The sequence below is a fragment of the Pseudochaenichthys georgianus genome, unplaced genomic scaffold (genome assembly GCF_902827115.2).
Source record: "Pseudochaenichthys georgianus unplaced genomic scaffold, fPseGeo1.2 scaffold_864_arrow_ctg1, whole genome shotgun sequence".
Lineage (NCBI taxonomy): Eukaryota > Metazoa > Chordata > Actinopteri > Perciformes > Channichthyidae > Pseudochaenichthys > Pseudochaenichthys georgianus.
The window spans coordinates 14,685-35,092 of record NW_027263405.1 but is presented as its reverse complement, the minus strand read 5'-3'; the positions used below and the strand labels follow the sequence as shown (position 1 = coordinate 35,092).

At 39.6% G+C, this 20,408-nt stretch overlaps 3 protein-coding genes across 4 annotated transcripts; all 3 read left to right on the top strand.

The window, feature by feature from the left end:
- Nucleotides 1–1,203: 1,203 nt before the first annotated feature.
- LOC117444633 (troponin T, fast skeletal muscle isoforms-like) lies at nucleotides 1,204–11,148 on the top strand (the record flags this gene model as incomplete). Its single annotated transcript, XM_071202762.1, has 11 exons — nucleotides 1,204–1,232; nucleotides 1,327–1,372; nucleotides 1,882–1,998; nucleotides 2,193–2,270; nucleotides 2,619–2,732; nucleotides 2,829–2,941; nucleotides 3,750–3,840; nucleotides 4,450–4,490; nucleotides 9,758–9,887; nucleotides 10,863–10,951; nucleotides 11,032–11,148. Coding segments are annotated over 9 exons (666 nt in total), but the record flags the coding sequence as incomplete, so codon positions are not given.
- A 965-nt stretch (nucleotides 11,149–12,113) lies between these two features.
- LOC117444630 (zona pellucida sperm-binding protein 3-like) lies at nucleotides 12,114–14,758 on the top strand. 2 transcript variants are annotated; one of them, XM_034080074.1, is made up of 10 exons: nucleotides 12,114–12,213; nucleotides 12,295–12,461; nucleotides 12,557–12,660; nucleotides 13,285–13,379; nucleotides 13,469–13,649; nucleotides 13,727–13,832; nucleotides 13,935–14,020; nucleotides 14,331–14,422; nucleotides 14,491–14,557; nucleotides 14,625–14,758. In XM_034080074.1, exons 1-9 carry the CDS (start codon nucleotides 12,117–12,119, stop codon nucleotides 14,553–14,555), a joined length of 993 nt encoding a protein of 330 aa, XP_033935965.1. In that variant the 5' UTR covers nucleotides 12,114–12,116; the 3' UTR covers nucleotides 14,556–14,557; nucleotides 14,625–14,758. The 2 variants fall into 2 exon arrangements, with proteins under 2 accessions (XP_033935965.1, XP_033935964.1); XM_034080073.1 differs by having other exon boundaries at nucleotides 12,289–12,461.
- A 515-nt stretch (nucleotides 14,759–15,273) lies between these two features.
- Nucleotides 15,274–18,624, top strand: LOC117444631 (troponin T, fast skeletal muscle-like). The gene is made up of 9 exons (XM_034080075.2): nucleotides 15,274–15,298; nucleotides 15,414–15,431; nucleotides 16,150–16,170; nucleotides 16,861–16,879; nucleotides 16,974–17,019; nucleotides 17,529–17,645; nucleotides 17,840–17,917; nucleotides 18,266–18,379; nucleotides 18,476–18,624. Exons 1-9 carry the CDS (start codon nucleotides 15,274–15,276, stop codon nucleotides 18,590–18,592), a joined length of 555 nt encoding a protein of 184 aa, XP_033935966.2. The 3' UTR covers nucleotides 18,593–18,624.
- The last annotated feature ends 1,784 nt before the right edge of the window (nucleotides 18,625–20,408 follow it).

Genomic DNA, 20,408 nt, shown 5'->3' with positions numbered 1-20,408 from the left:
AAAATTAGTCATTCTTGATGGCTTTGTTCTCTTCATTGGAGCAGAGATTTCTACTTTATTCTTTACATTTCTAATGTATTCTTTAAATGTCTACTTTATTCTTTACATTTTTAATGTATTCTTTGAATTTCTACTTTATTCTTTAAATATTTACTTTATTCTATACATTTTTATGTTATTCTTTCCCTCAACCTTCTAACTTTAATATTTTGATTTTTTTATTCTCAACATTTCTTTTCGACTTCATTCTCATAATGCAAACTAAAGATCCAACTTGTCTTTTTCCTCTATGCCTGGCCCTAACGTTCTTCTGTCCTTTCTCACCTTCCGCACATGAACATATAAAGATTGTTTCACTGATCTTCCTTTAGCGGAAGCCAGAAAGTGTCAGTTTGTTTTAGGCGTGGGGGATCATGGTAGAGGATTCAGAAATGTTGAGTCATGGTTACGGGCCCCACTGCTCATGTCTGCTTTTCTTTTTTGCATGAATGTTTTCTGCCAGATGACGAGGGCGATCAAGATGGTTGTTTGTATTTCCTGCTGAGTCGCTGTTGCTTGCTTGCGTTTTTCCTCCTGTGTTGTCTGTTGTCTTTTTATATTGTGAGGGTCCCATAGAAAAAAGCTAATCACAAACGTAGTTATTTGTTTCTGTTACAATCCCATCTGTGTTTTCTTTGCACATCAATTAACAGTAATGACAGTCAAACTCCCTGTTGTGAAAGGTGTGCGATAGGGGTATCCGTATTCGTCCCGTACCGTCACGGTTCGGACGTCACGGTTCGGCACATGCAGTCACACGGCGAATATGCCTTTTTTTTACGAGTGGGAAAAAAGTCTGTCATTCAGGGCAGTATCCACTACACTATTTATAATCCAGGGGGCGGTATTGCGTCTAAAAGCTGTTTGCCAGCCGCCCTTAAACAACAAATGAAGAACAAGAAGAAACACAACAACAAAACGAACTAAATACAAGAAGAAAAGTTAGTATGGCGATTTCAGATAACACACAGGAGCTAGAACCCACCTGCTTCTTTTAAATCAGCTGTGTGGGAACATTTCGGGTTCTATCTGGAGATGTGAAACAGATGTAACTCAGCTTGTTCACATGGATCTCCCCCTGATTAACCAGCAGAATATTAATCTCTCACCAAAATCATATTTCTAACAGTGTGATATCTGTCTTTTCTCACTGTTCCTGAAAAAAACAAAACAGAGAAGAAGCCAACGTTCAAGTAAGTCCATGTATTTCCCTTCATGAAATCCATTATGTGTTACATTGCTGGCAGATTGAAGTTACTTCTTCTTGTTCTTATTTCCCTTCAACAGACCCGCTGCTCCCAAGATCCCAGATGGCGAGAAAGTGGACTTTGATGCAAGTCATTTAAACCAATAATCTCCTACTAGCATGTTATCCAGTAGTGTTGTGTGAAGCCATTTAATAATAATAATAATGCATTTGATCTATGGGCGCCTTTCAAAGCTCTCAAGGACACCTTACAGAGCGTAATTAAAAACAAGCAACAACAAAGAAGGTCAAACAGTAATTCGAGACTTAAAAAACAAAGACTTAAAAACTACAATTTAGATTAAAGCTGCTATAGAAATGCGAACAGTTACCACATATTTTTCAGTAAAGCAATATTTTACAAGTGGCATTAGGGCAGCAACAGCAAGTTACTGTATATGCTTTTCTTACTGGTGTTTTTGTTTGTATTTAATTAGACCATTGTAAGCACAAACAATGAACATTTGCATGTATTATCTCTTTCCCTGTCTTATAACTGTTTCACTTTCAAAGGCTGGGTACACATTTGTGGGTTTGGAGCCAACAACCTCTGTCCTGTCCGTTAATAACTGCCATTTCCTGTTTGCCTCGTACAGGACATCCAGAAGAAACGCCAAAACAAGGACCTGTATGAGCTGCAGTCGCTGATCGACGCTCACTTTGAGTCCAGGAAGAAGGAGGAGGAGGAGCTCCTGGGACTCAAAGACAGAATTGTGAGATTTTACCTGAAAAAAAAACATGCATTTCACATGCAATAGATAACCTGCAGCAGAATTTCTATTCATACTGTAGGCCTGCTTTCAGTATGATTCATAAGGATCACTGCAGATATGTAGAAATAAACCAGACTACTAAAACTCAATTATTGCACAGCTTTGCAGCATTGCGTTTTAATTTGCGTTTTCAGGAGAAGCGTCGTGCAGAGCGAGCTGAGCAGCAGAGGATTCGTTCTGAGAAGGATAAAGAGAGGCAGGCCAGGCGAGAGGTACGTGTTCCTGACCTCTTAATTCTTCTAATCTGTTCAAATAGATTCACCTTCACAAGTTCCCATCATTTGTTATTTACAGTACGAGCTTTTGACCGATCTATATTTTTGCCTATACGTCACAACTAGCAGTTATGTCAGAGTGTACCGAATACATTTCTTCATCACTGCAACCAAGTGATGTGTTGAATGACTGGAGGCCAGCAAAAAACAAGATGTTAAGGCACTGTTAAGTTACTTTTAAACTGATTGGGGCATCTAGAAACATTAAAACCAGTTCATAACTAAGTGGTCTTCCTTCCATTTGTCAAGCTATCTAACTGTCATATTTTACACTTAATCTTAAAGGCTGAGCGTCAGAAAAGGGAGGAGGCAGACGTCCACAGGAAGATGGAGGACGACGCCAAGAAGAAGAACATGCTGAGCAGCATGGGATCAGGCTACAGCAGCCACCTGCAGAAGGTCATTTTGTATTCCTTTATTTGTGTTTTGTTTTATTTTGAAACTGTTGCTTTAAAGTCATACAAAATGTTGGTTGTTGTTTGTTGTTTGTTTTAGATTGAAGGGAAGAGAGGCAAGAAGCAGACTGAAAGAGAAAAGAAGAAAAAGATCATGGCAGAGAGATGCAAACCTCTTGAAGTTGATGATGATTTCAGCGATGCAGATCTGGGGTAACACACAGTCACAGTCTAAATAATACAGCAGTGACACCATTGATCACTGATGCACAATCATCATTCAAATGTTTCAATTAAATCTTAACAACACAAAACCTTCACATTCCTGAAAGAAAAAGTGATTTGGTTAGTTGCTGCAAATGTATCTTCAGTTAGTGTCAACCAATAAACAATACACCCCTCTTTGTACACAAAAAGCTACGCGCTGTTCATGTCTATTTGTCAGAAGCATCAATCTGCATAAATCTCTATTTCTGATTTTGGGTTGAACTGTCCCTTTAATGGTGCCAAACTGTAATCAAATATAGGCTTTAATTAATCAGAATGTCCCATCAATATGTTTGTTAAATCTCTAGAACTGAATCCATTATTACAAATATACACACCTTGAAGACTTAAAAAAAAATACATTTTACATTGTAGAAAAATACAGTGTATTATATTAAAGAAAGAGAAAACTAATTATTATTACATTTCATTTAGCTGACGCTTTTATCCAAAGCGACTGAGGTTTGAGAGAGAATAGAGTCATATGATTAAGTATTACTTAAGCCTTGGTACTAATTACTGTTTGCTGATTAGATAATAATGGATTCAAGGTATTATGCATCGCAAACAGACTTTGGACTTTTTAGTGTAATCCCTTTAAGATAATAATGTGTTATCTGTGCAAAACAACAACAGAATCAGAAAATAGAAAAGTCATATTTAAGATCACCCCAGATTCACTTGCATGAGGCAACATATCACTTCCAGCTGCTGTTAAACTTTGTTTATTGAAATTTTGATTTGTGTTTGTCAGGGATAAGGCGAAGGAGCTGTGGGAGTGGCTGCACGACCTGGAGACCATTAAATACGACCACTGTGAGAGGCTCAAGAGACAGAGATATGAGGTCAGTGAGCAAATGGTGTATTAGTTTGTTCACACATCAAAGACTACAATTGAAAACGTTTACATTGATTTCATGGAGCATACTGTATCTGTCGAAGAAGTAAATACCTTTTTCAGATTTCTAGATACATACGTTGAATTTAGTTTTGGTTACTAAAAACATATGCAAGACTTCAGCACTTCTTAAATAAATAAAAAGGGTGTTGTCACGCTCACTGATACATGTTGATAGGTCAGAATCCTCCCTTTGTTATTCCTCCATTGCTTTGGTTGACATTTATTATGATCAAGTCAGTATTTATGTTTGTATGAAAAGGGCTTTCTACAGTAATTGAGGTTTAACACATAATTCTTTTAGGTCATTTGAACAATGATACCATGAATAGTTAAAAACTAGTCAATCTTCAAAAATCGGACCAAACTTCTCTCCCTATACTTATTTTTAGGTAAACAGGATTCACTTAAAAACTGTGGACTGTGTTCAATTGGTGGTCATGTAATGTGGAAAAAGCTGCATGTTGCAGCTCAAAACAGATAATATCAAAGTTCTCGAGGTGTGAAAGTCATTTCCCTGATATTTCTGCTTTAAACACTACTGTTTGTCTTCCAGGTGATCTCTCTCAGGAACCGCATTGATGAGCTGCAGAAACAGTAAAACCCTCAGACAATCAAATGAACTCTGAACACAGTTCAACACAGACTGATAGTATTTCTGAAAGATAGAGATTTCTGTCCTGTCAAGTGCATTTGAATATTGCCAATGGTCAATTGGTTACTTTAAGTCTCAAAACGTTACTTAAGTACAATATTACATTACATTACATTGCATTTAGCTGACGCTTTTATCCAAAGCGACTTACAATAAGTGCGTTCTTACAAACTTGAAGAAAACAGAATCATATAAGTACATCAGGCTTCATAGAGCAAAAATATTTCAAGTGCTACTCAACTGGCTTTCGATAAGCCAGCCCTTTATTAGTATATAAGTGCTTTGTTAATAGTTCTATCGCTCGAAGTGGAGTCGAAAGATGACTTTTCAGTCTGCGCCGGAAGGTGTGTAAGCTATCTGCTGTCCTGATGTCAATGGGGAGCTCATTCCACCATTTTGGAGCCAGGATAGCAAACCCACGTGTTTTTGCTGATGGGAACTTGGGTCCCCTTCGCAGCGATGGTGCAGCGAGCCGTTTGGTTGATGCAGAGCGGAGTGCACGTGCTGGGGTGTACGGTTTAACCATGTCCTGGATGTAGGAAGGGCCAGATCCATTCGCAGCATGGTACGCAAGTACCATTGTCTTGAAGTGGATTCTAGCAGTTATCGGCTCTTGCAGCAGAAACCTATCTGTTAGTGCTATAGCCACATTTAAGGAAGAGATTCCACCAATACTTAACTCGATAGCATGTCTGCATGTAGGGGAGGAAACTTATACAAAATGTACACCACCCCAAATTGATCATGTTGTTGATAGTGCTATAGATGCGCTGCGAATAAAATTAGACTCTGTTGCTCCTTTGAAAAAGAAGAAAATAAAACAACACAGATTAGCTCCATGGCATAATGCCGAAACCCGCAAAATAAAGCAAAATCCAGACTACTTGAAAGGATATGGCGTTCCACTAAACTTGAAGAATCTCGTTTAATTTGGCATATTACTCTCAATGAATATAAGAAAGCACTGCGTAAAGCGAGAGCAGCCTACTACTCTTCATTAATAGATGAGAATAAGAATAATGCAAGATTTCTTTTCAGCACTGTAGCCAGGCTGACAGAGAGCCACAGCTCCATTGAGCCTTCTATTCCCATAGCACTCAGTAGCAATGATTTTATGTGCTTTTTTAACGATAAAATTGTTACTCTTAGAAACAAAATTAATGACCTCTTGCCTTTGACCAGTATAGTGTTATCAACAGCTCCCGGAAACGTAAGTTCTAATATTACACTAGATAGTAAACTAGAATGCTTTTCAGCCATAAACCTTGAACAATTACATTCAATGATTCTCTCTTCTAAACCATCAACGTGCATGTTAGACCCAATTCCAACTAAGCTGTTGAAGGAAGTTTTTCCATTAATTAGCACTTCTTTATTAAATATTATGAATATGTCTTTATTATCAGGCTATGTTCCACAATCATTCAAAGTAGCAGTGATAAAACCGCTTCTTAAAAAGCACAACCTCGATCCAGAGGTTTTAGCCAACTATAGACCTATTTCTAATCTTCCGTTCCTCTCAAAACTTCTTGAGAAAGCGGTCGCAAAACAGTTGTGTGATTACTTAAAAAACAATGATTTATTTGAAGATTTTCAGTCTGGCTTTAGAACACATCATAGCACAGAGACAGCTCTGGTTAAAGTCACAAATGATATTCTAATAGCCTCAGACAAGGGACTTGTCTCTATTCTTGTTTTGCTCGATCTCAGTGCTGCATTTGATACTATCGACCATGATATCCTATTGCAAAGACTAGAGCACTTAGTTGGCATACAGGGAACTGCTTTAGGCTGGTTTAGGTCCTATCTATCTGAACGCTCTCAGTTTGTACGTGTTAACGATGAATCTTCCACGCAAACCAAAGTTAGCCATGGAGTGCCACAGGGCTCAGTGCTCGGACCTATTTTGTTCACATTATATATGCTTCCGTTAGGCAATATTATAAGGAATCATTCTGTAAACTTTCATTGTTATGCGGATGATACTCAACTATATTTATCAATCAAGCCTGATGAAATTAATCATCTAAATAAAATTCAAGACTGCCTTAAGGACTTAAAAACGTGGATGACCTTAAACTTTTTGATGTTAAACACGACCAAAACTGAAGTTATTGTACTTGGCCCGAAGAATCTACGAAACAAATTATCTAAAGATATACTAACTATGGATGGCATTAATTTGGCCTCTAGTGAGACTATAAGGAATCTTGGTGTTATATTTGATCAGGATTTATCCTTTAACGCCCACATAAAATCAATTTCAAGGACCGCCTACTTCCATCTACGTAATATTGCAAAAATCAGGCATATCTTGCCTCAAAACGATGCAGAGAAACTAGTCCATGCATTTGTTACTTCTAGGCTGGATTATTGTAACTCTTTATTATCAGGGAGTACCAAGAAGTCAGTCAAGTCGCTTCAGCTGATTCAAAATGCTGCGGCTCGTGTACTAACTAGAGTTAGGAAAAGAGACCACATTACTCCTGTTCTGGCTGCCTTACACTGGCTCCCTATAGAACACAGGATAGAATTTAAAATTCTTCTTCTCGCCTACAAAGCCCTTAATGGGCAGGCGCCATCTTACCTTAAAGAACTCATTATACCCTACTGTCCTACTAGGGCATTGCGTTCCAAGAATGCAGGGTTGTTGGTTGTTCCTAGAATCTCTAAAAGTACAATGGGAGCCAGAGCCTTTTCTTATCAAGCTCCACATTTGTGGAATCAGCTTCCAGTTTGTGTTCGGGCGGCAGACACCCTATCCGTTTTTAAGAGTGCGCTTAAGACCTTCCTTTTTAATAAAGCTTATAGTTAGGGCTGATTAGATTCAGCCCCTAGTTTTGCTGATATAGGCTTAGTTTGTTGGGGGACATCTTACTTCTTCCTTCTCTCTGTCTATACCTGTGTACTCTCATGTTCCGATTAACCCAGCTTCCCCAAATGTCTTTCTTTTTGGTGTCTATATACGCTGGGATCCGGAGTCATGGATGATCCTGCGGTCCTGTGTCCTGGATCGCGAGCGCTGGATCTTGAGTCGTGGCTGTGGTCCTGGATTGATATCCTCGTGGATTCACCTTCCTATTATACACACATGCATTTCCAAACATTTGGACTACCTATGTTGCAAATGTATTATCTTTTCAATTTACACACGGCATCAATTGCACGTCTGTCCGTCCTGGGAGAGGGATCCCTCCTCTGTTGCTCTCCCTGAGGTTTCTCCCATTTTCCCCTTTAAACTGGGTTTTCTTTGGAAGTTTTTCCTTGTACGATGTGAGGGTCTAAGGACAGAGGGTGTCGTATTGTCATACTGATATTCTGTATAAACTGTGAAGACCACTGAGACAAATGTAACATTTGTGATATTGGGCTATATAAATAAACATTGATTGATTGATCGGAAGCCAGTGAAGGGAGCGGAGGAGCGGCGTGGTGTGGGAGAATTTAGGAAGGTTGAAGACCAGGCGAGCAGCTGCATTCTGGATGAGCTGCAGAGGTCGGATGGCACATGCAGGTAGACCAGCCAGGAGGGAGTTGCAGTAGTCTAGGCGTGAGATGACGAGAGCCTTGACCAGAACCTGCGTCGCTTTCTGGGTCAGCTGGGGACGCATCCTCCTGATGTTGTAAAGCGTGTATCTGCAGCAGCGGGTTGTAGCAGTGATGTTTGCAGTGAAGGACAGGTTGTTATCTAGGGTCACACCCAGATTCCTTGCAGTCTGAGTCAGGGAAACAACAGAGCTGCCAATGTTGATTGTTAGGTCAAGAGTGGGACAATCTTTTCCCGGAAGGAAAAGCAGTTCAGTCTTGTCAAGGTTGAGCTTGAGGTGATGATCAGACATCCACTGAGAGATGTCAGCTAGACAAGCAGAGATGCGTGCGACGACCTGGGTCTCTGAGCGGAGAAAGGACAGAATTAATTGGGTGTCGTCAGCGTAGCAGTGGTATGAAAAACCATGCGGGCTAATGACTGATCCGAGCGAGTTTGTGTACAAGGAGAACAGGAGGGGACCAATAACAGAGCCCTGAGGGACCCCTGTAGTTAATTGACAAGGGTCGAACTCGGACCCTCTCCAAGTAACCCTGTAGGTGCGGTCTTTGAGGTATGAGGTGAGGAGGGAAAAGTGCAGAGCCTGCTCGCAAGTTCTTGGAGAGTGCGAAGGAGGATCTGATGATTCACTGTGTCGAATGCAGCAGACGGGTCCAAAAGGATGATGACAGGAGAGGGAGGCTGCTTTAGCAGTGTGCAGTTCCTCAGTGACAGCAAGGAGGGCAGTTTCTGTGGAGTGACCTGCCTTGAAACCAGACTGTTGCGGATTCAGAAGGTTGTTCTGATGGAGATAGCAGGAGAGTTGTTTAAAGACAAGCGCATTCAAGTGTTTTAGACAGGAACGGGAGGAGAGAGACAGGCCTGTAGTTTATAACATCTGACGGGTTGAGAGTGGGTTTCTTTAGGAGAGGGTTTACTCTTGCCTCCTTGAGACTGTTTGGAAAGTGACCAGAAGTTAGAGAAGTGTTGATGAAATGGGTGAGAAACGGTAGAATATCAGGAGCGATAGTCTGAAGGAGGTTTGAAGGAATAGGGTCCAGAGGATAGGTGGTAGAGCGGGCAGAGGTAATGAGGGTAAGAACCTCACTTGGAGAGAGAGGGGGAAAGGAGGGTCTGGTGACCCAGCGGTGAGTAGAGGTGAGTCAGAAAAAGAAGAGCGAATATCATCAACCTTTTTTTCAAAGTGGTTAACAAAGTTGCTTGACAGAAGGGAGGAGGGGGAAGGGGCTTTTGGGGGGGTCCAGGAGGGAGGAGAAGATGGAAAATAGTTTTTTGGGATTGGAATAGGAAGATTGGATCTTATCTTGAAAGAAAGTGCTTTTTGCCTGAGAGATCGAAGCAGAGAAAGAGGAGAGGAGAGCCTGACGGGTTAGGAGGTCGTCACAATACTTCACAACCTAAAACAATATTTGGCTAACTTTTATGATTGGTTTGACTTCAGATTTCATTTTTGATAACATAGTTAACAACTGTTTAGATATATTGTTGTAACTAACTTGTTTAAACACCAGGGGGCAATGTAGCTTCAAGAAATTGTTCCAGTAGTTTGTTTGTATCCCACCCTTTGCTATGTTATGAAATGGGTATCCATCTATAATTACACCCACCATAAGAGGATCACTGCACACATCTGACTCTGTTTCTGCTCTTTGCGCTTTGCAGCAGCAAAAAGGGAGCTGCCTCCCGCCGCAGGAAGTGAGCGGCTGGTGACTGATGGTCGGTCAGCCCGGACAGGAGGCGCCTTCCCTCGGATACAACAGCGGCTAAGACCCCGGAGAGACCCGGAGCTCAGGTGGACGTCTTAGTTTCTGCTTGAGTTTTCTGGATGAATTTAGCTTAAATAAAGACATTAAAAAATATATCATCACTGTGTTTGCTTTTTTATATAATGTTTGTGTGGATTTAATTGATTACATTCATGTCAATAAACAGCAGGTTCATGCAGTTCTTCAACACAACAATTATGTTGTAATATGTTCGTATATTTATTTATATTCAACAACAACAATATGCCTGTTCTTTACATGAAATATTGTTTAAATGTCATTTCAACAAAATGACTTGTGTTACATCTCTTTTTAAAAGACTATACTTTGTTGTTTTTTATGATAAAAAAAAAACTGACATACAACATTATCACAATTTGTCATATTTGTGACATACTATGTGTAGGCTACTATATAGTGAAAGTCGGGAAATCCTGAGGTTTAACATGAGGACCTACGGACTCATCATATGACATCCTTTCACAAACTATGCATTTGTTGCATACATTTTTGATACACTATACTTTTGATATTTACTATACAACGGAGTTTTTCATACTATGATTACTTTTTTGTGATATTTTGGATGTGATGCTGTGCTGATATTTCAGAATTTGTTTGTGTAAGGCAGAGGTGCCCAGTACGTCCCCTCGGTCGACCGGTCGACCGCGGGGGGCAATGCTGGTAGATCGCGAGTCATTCATAAAAAAAAAATCCAGCTCCGTTAAAATAGACAAAAACAGGTTTTGATCCCTCCTCCCTTGGCCTCCCCGCCACTTAGGCCCATTCCCAAACCGCCCCCTACACCCTACCCCTCCGTTTGCGCGTTCACGCGGAGGGTCCGCCATATTGAGGGCTGTTCCAAAGCAATGAGTGTTCACTTTTTTTCTGCACTGTAGATGGAAGTTTATCTTTTGGTCCTTTTTAGCAAATGTTATTAACTTGATTTTTTTTAAAGCCATGCTGATGTGTTTGAGCCTTTACTGTTGTTGCTTCCTCAGATGGGAACTCCTGGATGACCCCATGCAGAGCTCCATTCGTGACTGCTGTTCTAGGACCAGATGTTTCCATTGCTGACCAAGATTAATGAGTATTTATTTATGGTATTTGTCTTGAGGTTTTGTTCAAAACTTGCCATAAGACTAACGTTGCTAAACATTTTCTCAACAGGAAGTCCAGTCTAGGATTGGGGAGACTGAACAGAGGGCCCAGTGATGGACGACATCCATATGCAGATTAAAGTTGTCTATAATCTCTGTATAAATAAAACTGTTGTTAACTCCTCAACTGTGTCCATCTCTCGTATCAGTAGAATTTGACTAATTATGTGTGACTTTTGTCATTGAAAGATACTGTCAAGTTCTGTCAATTAAAATGTAACCTTTAAGTCCTCAGACAAATTGTAATGGCCATATGAGTTGGAGTATAGCCCTGAATTTTTCTTTCACTTTCCATTTTACATTGAGCTCTGCACATGATATAAATTCTGACATTATAAACACCACCAGATTCAAAAGCTATTAGTGATCTGTCTGGTATTACAACTATGGCAATTGTTTATGTTGAGCTTCATTTTGAAAAGACAATTCTGATCTGAATTTATTTTCTGGGCACTAATGCCTGCAGTTGAATGTAGCATAGTTTACTTTCTGGCCATGAATATAAAATCAATAGGGATGGCCTGCATGGCACCTGTTTATTTAGTTAAAAGATTATATCATAGCACCAACTCTAATATTCAGATGTGTGTGGATATTTTCTCACACTGAATACTAACTGAAACATTTCAGATATAAAAATAACACATTTGAATACAGGACATCTGATAAAGGAATACTACCTTCCCCCAAATGATTTGTTTAGAAATGACTCGCCTTTTCATTCTCAAAGAAAACTTTTTCTTGCATGACTTGACGTTGAACAAAGAATCCCAACGTATACATATATTAATGTTAATATATATATAGCAGCAAAACTAAATCAAAACCTCAGGAAGACAACCAATGCACTATCATCCTTAAAGTGTTTTAAATAAGAATTGAAAGTAGTCAGACAGGATAATAAATTGATTAACAAATGGTAATTTTGTGCTGCTGATGAAGCTGAATGAAAATGAATTGGGTGTAAGGACTAATGTGATTGGATGCTCCCCATGCTGTAATCAGTGTGCTGGCTGCTGCAGCTGGGCCTGCTGACAGGCACCAGGTGAAAGACGTCATCTTGATTGATGCCTCTCAGGAACAAGGTATAAGAACATGCACTGTGACAGTAGCAAGCATGCAGTCATGATGGTTTCATTTTGTCAAGGTGCACTGCTTCTGATCTTGGCAGCTGCCATGGCGGTATATGCAGGTAAGACTGGAAACAATTAAAATCATGTTATTATCCTTGACTCAAATAGTTGAGTCTAAAGCTAATTTATTTTAGTTGCAGACATGAAAGTGGACTGTGGGCCAGATTTTGTGACGCTGATGTGGACAGAAAGCCGACCCCAGGCCGACACGTCGCTTCTCCGTCTGGGTAGCTGTTTCCCAACCAGCTTCTCAGCAGGAGAGGCCTACTTCTATGTGGATCTCACTGACTGTAACTTTAGGATACTGGTATGTGTGTATATATATATTTTTTTAAACCTGCAAGCTGTGAGTCTACTATATTTCCTACAGCTCTCTCAGGGGGATCTTTGTCTCTCTAACAGGTCACCGGGGATGTGCTGCTGTACAGCAATGATCTGACCTATGCTGCTTCTGATGATTCTTACAATTTGGCCTTCACTCACCCAGTTGTCTGTGCATATGAGAGGTTGGTGTTCATACCAACTACAACATAAGGTGCTAAAGGGTGACCCTTCACTAACTATTCCAATATGGCATTTCCATGGCCTGGGAAAGTTCAATTGTATAATAAGCTTCTCCCTCAAAGCCAGCCACCATGGAAGTCCGTCACAAACTTGTTGTCATCAGTTATAAAGCCTGAAGCTGCTACATAGACAATGAATGGGTTGAGTATTCTCAACAAAAAAATCTACCAATTTACTGAGAACATTCCCCAATGTGCACTCTGTGTTATCAGTTTTCCCAATTCATTGTCCATTGAGTTGCTCCCATAGTTTTAAATGGACATCACACATTTAAGTATCAGGACTCTTGTTTTTAGTATTTTGGAGGAAGTAGTTAATATGTACTTATTTTCGACTGTCTTTTATGACTTTGTATTGTCATACTGATATTCTGTACAAACTGTGAAGTCCACTGAGACAAATGTAACATTTGTGATATTGGGCTGTATAGATAAACATTGATGTTACCATAGGAGTAACATTTAATAATGAGCTTTAATTAAATGTGAGTACACAGGCTCGCGCTAATACGTTTTCAGTTTCACGAGGCAGCATTTTCTGTACACATTCTGCTTTATTTTGTGCAGGCCCAAAGACTGGTATTCCAGCCAGCAGATCTATGACCCGGTGTTTAAAACCTACGGTCTAGGAGATCTGCAGTTTACCCTTGGCCTTATGAATGGTGGGTAAACAACATGTGAAACTCTCTACAAACGGCAGCTCTCCCTGACTTTTGTAACTTAATGACTCTTTTCCTTTTTACTGCCCTAGACGACTTCTCAGGCCCCGCTGAATGTACACGCTATCTTCTGGGCACCATCATCCCCATCATGGCTAGTGTGGTGCAGAAGACCCATCAGCCCTTGCTGCTGCTTCTTGAGGAATGTGTAGCAGCTACCACACCAGAGCTGCACCCTGAAAGCACCATGTACCCTATAATCTCCAATAAAGGGTACTCTAATGGCAATAAGCATTGACTTAAAAAATGTGTTTTGGTAATATGCTAATTAATTTTCTTTAACCCAACAGATGTCTTTTGGAAAGTGTGTTGTCACAATCAAAATTTGAACCTAGGCAAAAGTCATCGGAGATGCGCCTATCACTTCAGACCTTTAAGTTTGCTATGGGAGAAGAGGTAACTTGGCCTTCTAAATTGTACATTTTTGTTCAGATGCAAGGTTTGATTGTGGAAACTGAGATTAATTTATGACTCCTATATTTTCCCTCTACTCAACAGGTCTTTATCCACTGCAAACTTTTGGCTTGGGATCCCAATGGTCTTGACAGCACTAAGAAAGCCTGCCACTTTGTCAAAGGGCATGGGTAAAAATATGACTTCAATATATCAGAATTTTAATTGTAGGTTAATTTGTTTTACATGAGATGACTTATTCAGCTTTAGCCCAGTCTACTGAAGATACAGATGGATCCCATTCGTAACTGTTCAAACTTCGTGGAGACTTTATTTGGAATAGAATAGTTTAATGTCATTATACATGTACAATGAGATAAATGCTTCTCTCTGCCATCAAAACAAAAACAAAACATCACAACAAAATACACGCAGCATACATACTAAGAAGAGTATGAGATGCATTTTAATTATCTTTTCATCCAATCTTCATGAACTCAGTTGGGAGTTGCTGGACAACTTGGCCCAGAGCAATCTTTGTGACTGCTGTGAATCGAAATGCAAGTCAAGGAGGCAGAGGAGTGTTGCGTCAGGTATGTACACAACTTCTGCTGTATTACACTTGATTTGTTGACTTGTACTAAAATATATATGTTTGCAGAGAAACATGGAATGGTACAAAAAGCAGTCATTGGGCCATTTACCATCACAGATGTGAATTCCTGAAGGTAAGGGTTTCATATTTCAATATTCATTTATTCTGAACGGCTACTTTAAACTTTGTTCTCCCAACAGGAATGGATCCATTTCGCTGACTGGTTTCTTCAATCTGAATTCAGTTTTTATTGTTTTGTAAGCTTAGTGCGAGCCTGTCTCTTTGCATTTCAGATTGTATGTTGCTAATAAAATAATGTATCTGAACCACTTAATTGAAGTTCTCAAATTATTAAGTTTGACTTGTGTGAAATGGTTTAAACTAAGCTGTATTACTGAGTCATGATGACCTAATTTCTGGCTAAAACAAGGATGCACACATCTGGTTGCAATATGCAATAAATGGTTTGTTTTGTTCTTTTGCCGATATTTACATTTTGGAAAAGCTCATCTTTAAGGCTGTAACAGGAAGCATGATGGGTAATTTCAGTCATGTAAAAGTTGTTCTTCTTTGCCTCTGTTCAGTCCATGTTTAGCATATTTATTTCCATGAAGAGTGAGTCTGGCAAACTGCTCTAAAGCATTGGGGTGTTGCAATGAAAAGCATTTGTCATCACTATTCAATTCTTACATGGAAATGTTGTTTTGTTTGTTGAAATGCTTGTATGATCTGTGAAGACACCTTCAAACAAATGGCGCAATTGCAGAAGTCCCAGGCCTCGCTGTACGCTGGCTGATATAATGCCCAGACTTCGCTGCTCTGGAGATCCCTGTTTCAAAACCCACTGTCATGGTACTCCTGCAGTGGCTGCCAGGTTAAAGGTGCTGCATAAGCTCTGCAATGTAGAGCGGACAGGAGCAGGCTTGACCAGTCCGACCACTAATGATTCTTTTGTTTTTGCTCTTGCTTTGGACGCTTGCTGCATGCAGACGCCTATGAAGAGGAAGGTATGTGGATTTGTATTCTCTGTTCGTCGATTAGACCCGTTTCTGTTTCCCTGTCTGCAGAGGACTCTTTCACCACAGAAGACTATTAGGGCCAAGCATGAGGGGGAACAAGAAGATTGTAGTCTAAGAAAGTTGAGAATGAAGATGAAATAAAAGGAACAAAGTTGATACAAAGAGAATATCATGGAAATGCTTCCAATGTCAAACTTTCTGTAACGCTCTCTTGGTTTGTTATATTCTAGACATTTCAACTTCTTTCCCAAAATTAGTCATTCTTGATGGCTTTGTTCTCCATTGGAGCAGAGATTTCTACTTTATTCTTTACATTTTTAATTTCTTTGAATTTCTACTTTATTCTTTAAATATTTACTTTATTCTATACATTTTTATGTTATTCTTTCCCTCAACCTTCTAACTTTAATATTTTGATTTTTTTATTCTCAACATTTCTTTTCGACTTCATTCTCATAATGCAAACTAAAGATCCAACTTGTCTTTTTCCTCTATGCCTGGCCCTAACGTTCTTCTGTCCTTTCTCACCTGCCGCACATGAACATATAAAGATTGTTTCACTGATCTTCCTTTAGCGGAAGCCAGAAAGTGTCAGTTTGTTTTAGGCGTGGGGGATCATGGTAGAGGATTCAGAAATGTTGAGTCATGGTTACGGGCCCCACTGCTCATGTCTGCTTTTCTTTTTTGCATGAATGTTTTCTGCCAGATGACGAGGGCGATCAAGATGGTTGTTTGTATTTCCTGCTGAGTCGCTGTTGCTTGCTTGCGTTTTTCCTCCTGTGTTGTCTGTTGTCTTTTTATATTGTGAGGGTCCCATAGAAAAAAGCTAATCACAAACGTAGTTATTTGTTTCTGTTACAATCCCATCTGTGTTTTCTTTGCACATCAATTAACAGTAATGACAGTCAAACTCCCTGTTGTGAAAGGTGTGCGATAGGGGTATCCGTATTCGTCCCGTACCGTCACGGTTCGGACGTCACGGTTCGGCACATCCAGTCACACGGCGAATATGCCTTTTTTTTACGAGTGGGAAAAAAGTCTGTCATTCAGGGCAGTATCCGCTACACTATTTATAATCCAGGGGGCGGTATTGCGTCTAAAAGCTGTTTGCCAGCCGCCCTTAAACAACAAATGAAGAACAAGAAGAAACACAACAACAAAACGAACTAAATACAAGAAGAAAAGTTAGTATGGCGATTTCAGATAACACACAGGAGCTAGAACCCACCTGCTTCTTTTAAATCAGCTGTGTGGGAACATTTCGGGTTCTATCTGGAGATGTGAAACAGATGTAACTCAGCTTGTTCACATGGATCTCCCCCTGATTAACCAGCAGAATATTAATCTCTCACCAAAATCATATTTCTAACAGTGTGATATCTGTCTTTTCTCACTGTTCCTGAAAAAAACAAAACAGAGGAGAAGCCAAAGTTCAAGTAAGTCCATGTATTTCCCTTCATGAAATCCATTATGTGTTACATTGCTGGCAGATTGAAGTTACTTCTTCTTGTTCTTATTTCCCTTCAACAGACCCGCTGCTCCCAAGATCCCAGATGGCGAGAAAGTGGACTTTGATGCAAGTCATTTAAACCAATAATCTCCTACTAGCATGTTATCCAGTAGTGTTGTGTGAAGCCATTTAATAATAATAATAATGCATTTGATCTATGGGCGCCTTTCAAAGCTCTCAAGGACACCTTACAGAGCATAATTAAAAACAAGCAACAACAAAGAAGGTCAAACAGTAATTCGAGACTTAAAAAACAAAGACTTAAAAACTACAATTTAGATTAAAGCTGCTATAGAAATGCGAACAGTTACCACATATTTTTCAGTAAAGCAATATTTTACAAGTGGCATTAGGGCAGCAACAGCAAGTTACTGTATATGCTTTTCTTACTGGTGTTTTTGTTTGTATTTAATTAGACCATTGTAAGCACAAACAATGAACATTTGCATGTATTATCTCTTTCCCTGTCTTATAACTGTTTCACTTTCAAAGGCTGGGTACACATTTGTGGGTTTGGAGCCAACAACCTCTGTCCTGTCCGTTAATAACTGCCATTTCCTGTTTGCCTCGTACAGGACATCCAGAAGAAACGCCAAAACAAGGACCTGTATGAGCTGCAGTCGCTGATCGACGCTCACTTTGAGTCCAGGAAGAAGGAGGAGGAGGAGCTCCTGGGACTCAAAGACAGAATTGTGAGATTTTACCTGAAAAAAAAACATGCATTTCACATGCAATAGATAACCTGCAGCAGAATTTCTATTCATACTGTAGGCCTGCTTTCAGTATGATTCATAAGGATCACTGCAGATATGTAGAAATAAACCAGACTACTAAAACTCAATTATTGCACAGCTTTGCAGCATTGCGTTTTAATTTGCGTTTTCAGGAGAAGCGTCGTGCAGAGCGAGCTGAGCAGCAGAGGATTCGTTCTGAGAAGGATAAAGAGAGGCAGGCCAGGCGAGAGGTACGTGTTCCTGACCTCTTAATTCTTCTAATCTGTTCAAATAGATTCACCTTCACAAGTTCCCATCATTTGTTATTTACAGTACGAGCTTTTGACCGATCTATATTTTTGCCTATACGTCACAACTAGCAGTTATGTCAGAGTGTACCGAATACATTTCTTCATCACTGCAACCAAGTGATGTGTTGAATGACTGGAGGCCAGCAAAAAACAAGATGTTCAGGCACTGTTAAGTTACTTTTAAACTGATTGGGGCATCTAGAAACATTAAAACCAGTTCATAACTAAGTGGTCTTCCTTCCATTTGTCAAGCTATCTAACTGTCATATTTTACACTTAATCTTAAAGGCTGAGCGTCAGAAAAGGGAGGAGGCAGACGTCCACAGGAAGATGGAGGACGACGCCAAGAAGAAGAACATGCTGAGCAGCATGGGATCAGGCTACAGCAGCCACCTGCAGAAGGTCATTTTGTATTCCTTTATTTGTGTTTTGTTTTATTTTGAAACTGTTGCTTTAAAGTCATACAAAATGTTGGTTGTTGTTTGTTGTTTGTTTTAGATTGAAGGGAAGAGAGGCAAGAAGCAGACTGAAAGAGAAAAGAAGAAAAAGATCATGGCAGAGAGATGCAAACCTCTTGAAGTTGATGATGATTTCAGCGATGCAGATCTGGGGTAACACACAGTCACAGTCTAAATAATACAGCAGTGACACCATTGATCACTAATGCACAATCATCATTCAAATGTTTCAATTAAATCTTAACAACACAAAACCTTCACATTCCTGAAAGAAAAAGTGATTTGGTTAGTTGCTGCAAATGTATCTTCAGTTAGTGTCAACCAATAAACAATACACCCCTCTTTGTACACAAAAAGCTACGCGCTGTTCATGTCTATTTGTCAGAAGCATCAATCTGCATAAATCTCTATTTCTGATTTTGGGTTGAACTGTCCCTTTAATGGTGCCAAACTGTAATCAAATATAGGCTTTAATTAATCAGAATGTCCCATCAATATGTTTGTTAAATCTCTAGAACTGAATCCATTATTACAAATATACACACCTTGAAGACTTAAAAAAAAATACATTTTACATTGTAGAAAAATACAGTGTATTATATTAAAGAAAGAGAAAACTAATTATTATTACATTTCATTTAGCTGACGCTTTTATCCAAAGCGACTTACAATAAGTGCGTTCTTACAAACTTGAAGAAAACAGAATCATATAAGTACATCAGGCTTCATAGAGCAAAAATATTTCAAGTGCTACTCAACTGGCTTTCGATAAGCCAGCCCTTTATTAGTATATAAGTGCTTTGTTAATAGTTCTATCGCTCGAAGTGGAGTCGAAAGATGACTTTTCAATCTGCGCCGGAAGGTGTGTAAGCTATCTGCTGTCCTGATGTCAATGGGGAGCTCATTCCACCATTTTGGAGCCAGGATAGCAAACCCACGTGTTTTTGCTGATGGGAACTTGGGTCCACTTCGCAGCGATGGTGCAGCGAGCCGTTTGGTTGATGCAGAGCGGAGTGCACGTGCTGGGGTGTACGGTTTAACCATGTCCTGGATGTAGGAAGGGCCAGATCCATTCGCAGCATGGTACGCAAGTACCATTGTCTTGAAGTGGATTCTAGCAGTTATCGGCTCTTGCAGCAGAAACCTATCTGTTAGTGCTATAGCCACATTTAAGGAAGAGATTCCACCAATACTTAACTCGATAGCATGTCTGCATGTAGGGGAGGAAACGTATACAAAATGTACACCACCCCAAATTGATCATGTTGTTGATAGTGCTATAGATGCGCTGCGAATAAAATTAGACTCTGTTGCTCCTTTGAAAAAGAAGAAAATAAAACAACACAGATTAGCTCCATGGCATAATGCCGAAACCCGCAAAATAAAGCAAAATCCAGACTACTTGAAAGGATATGGCGTTCCACTAAACTTGAAGAATCTCGTTTAATTTGGCATATTACTCTCAATGAATATAAGAAAGCACTGCGTAAAGCGAGAGCAGCCTACTACTCTTCATTAATAGATGAGAATAAGAATAATGCAAGATTTCTTTTCAGCACTGTAGCCAGGCTGACAGAGAGCCACAGCTCCATTGAGCCTTCTATTCCCATAGCACTCAGTAGCAATGATTTTATGTGCTTTTTTAACGATAAAATTGTTACTCTTAGAAACAAAATTAATGACCTCTTGCCTTTGACCAGTATAGTGTTATCAACAGCTCCCGGAAACGTAAGTTCTAATATTACACTAGATAGTAAACTAGAATGCTTTTCAGCCATAAACCTTGAACAATTACATTCAATGATTCTCTCTTCTAAACCATCAACGTGCATGTTAGACCCAATTCCAACTAAGCTGTTGAAGGAAGTTTTTCCATTAATTAGCACTTCTTTATTAAATATTATGAATATGTCTTTATTATCAGGCTATGTTCCACAATCATTCAAAGTAGCAGTGATAAAACCGCTTCTTAA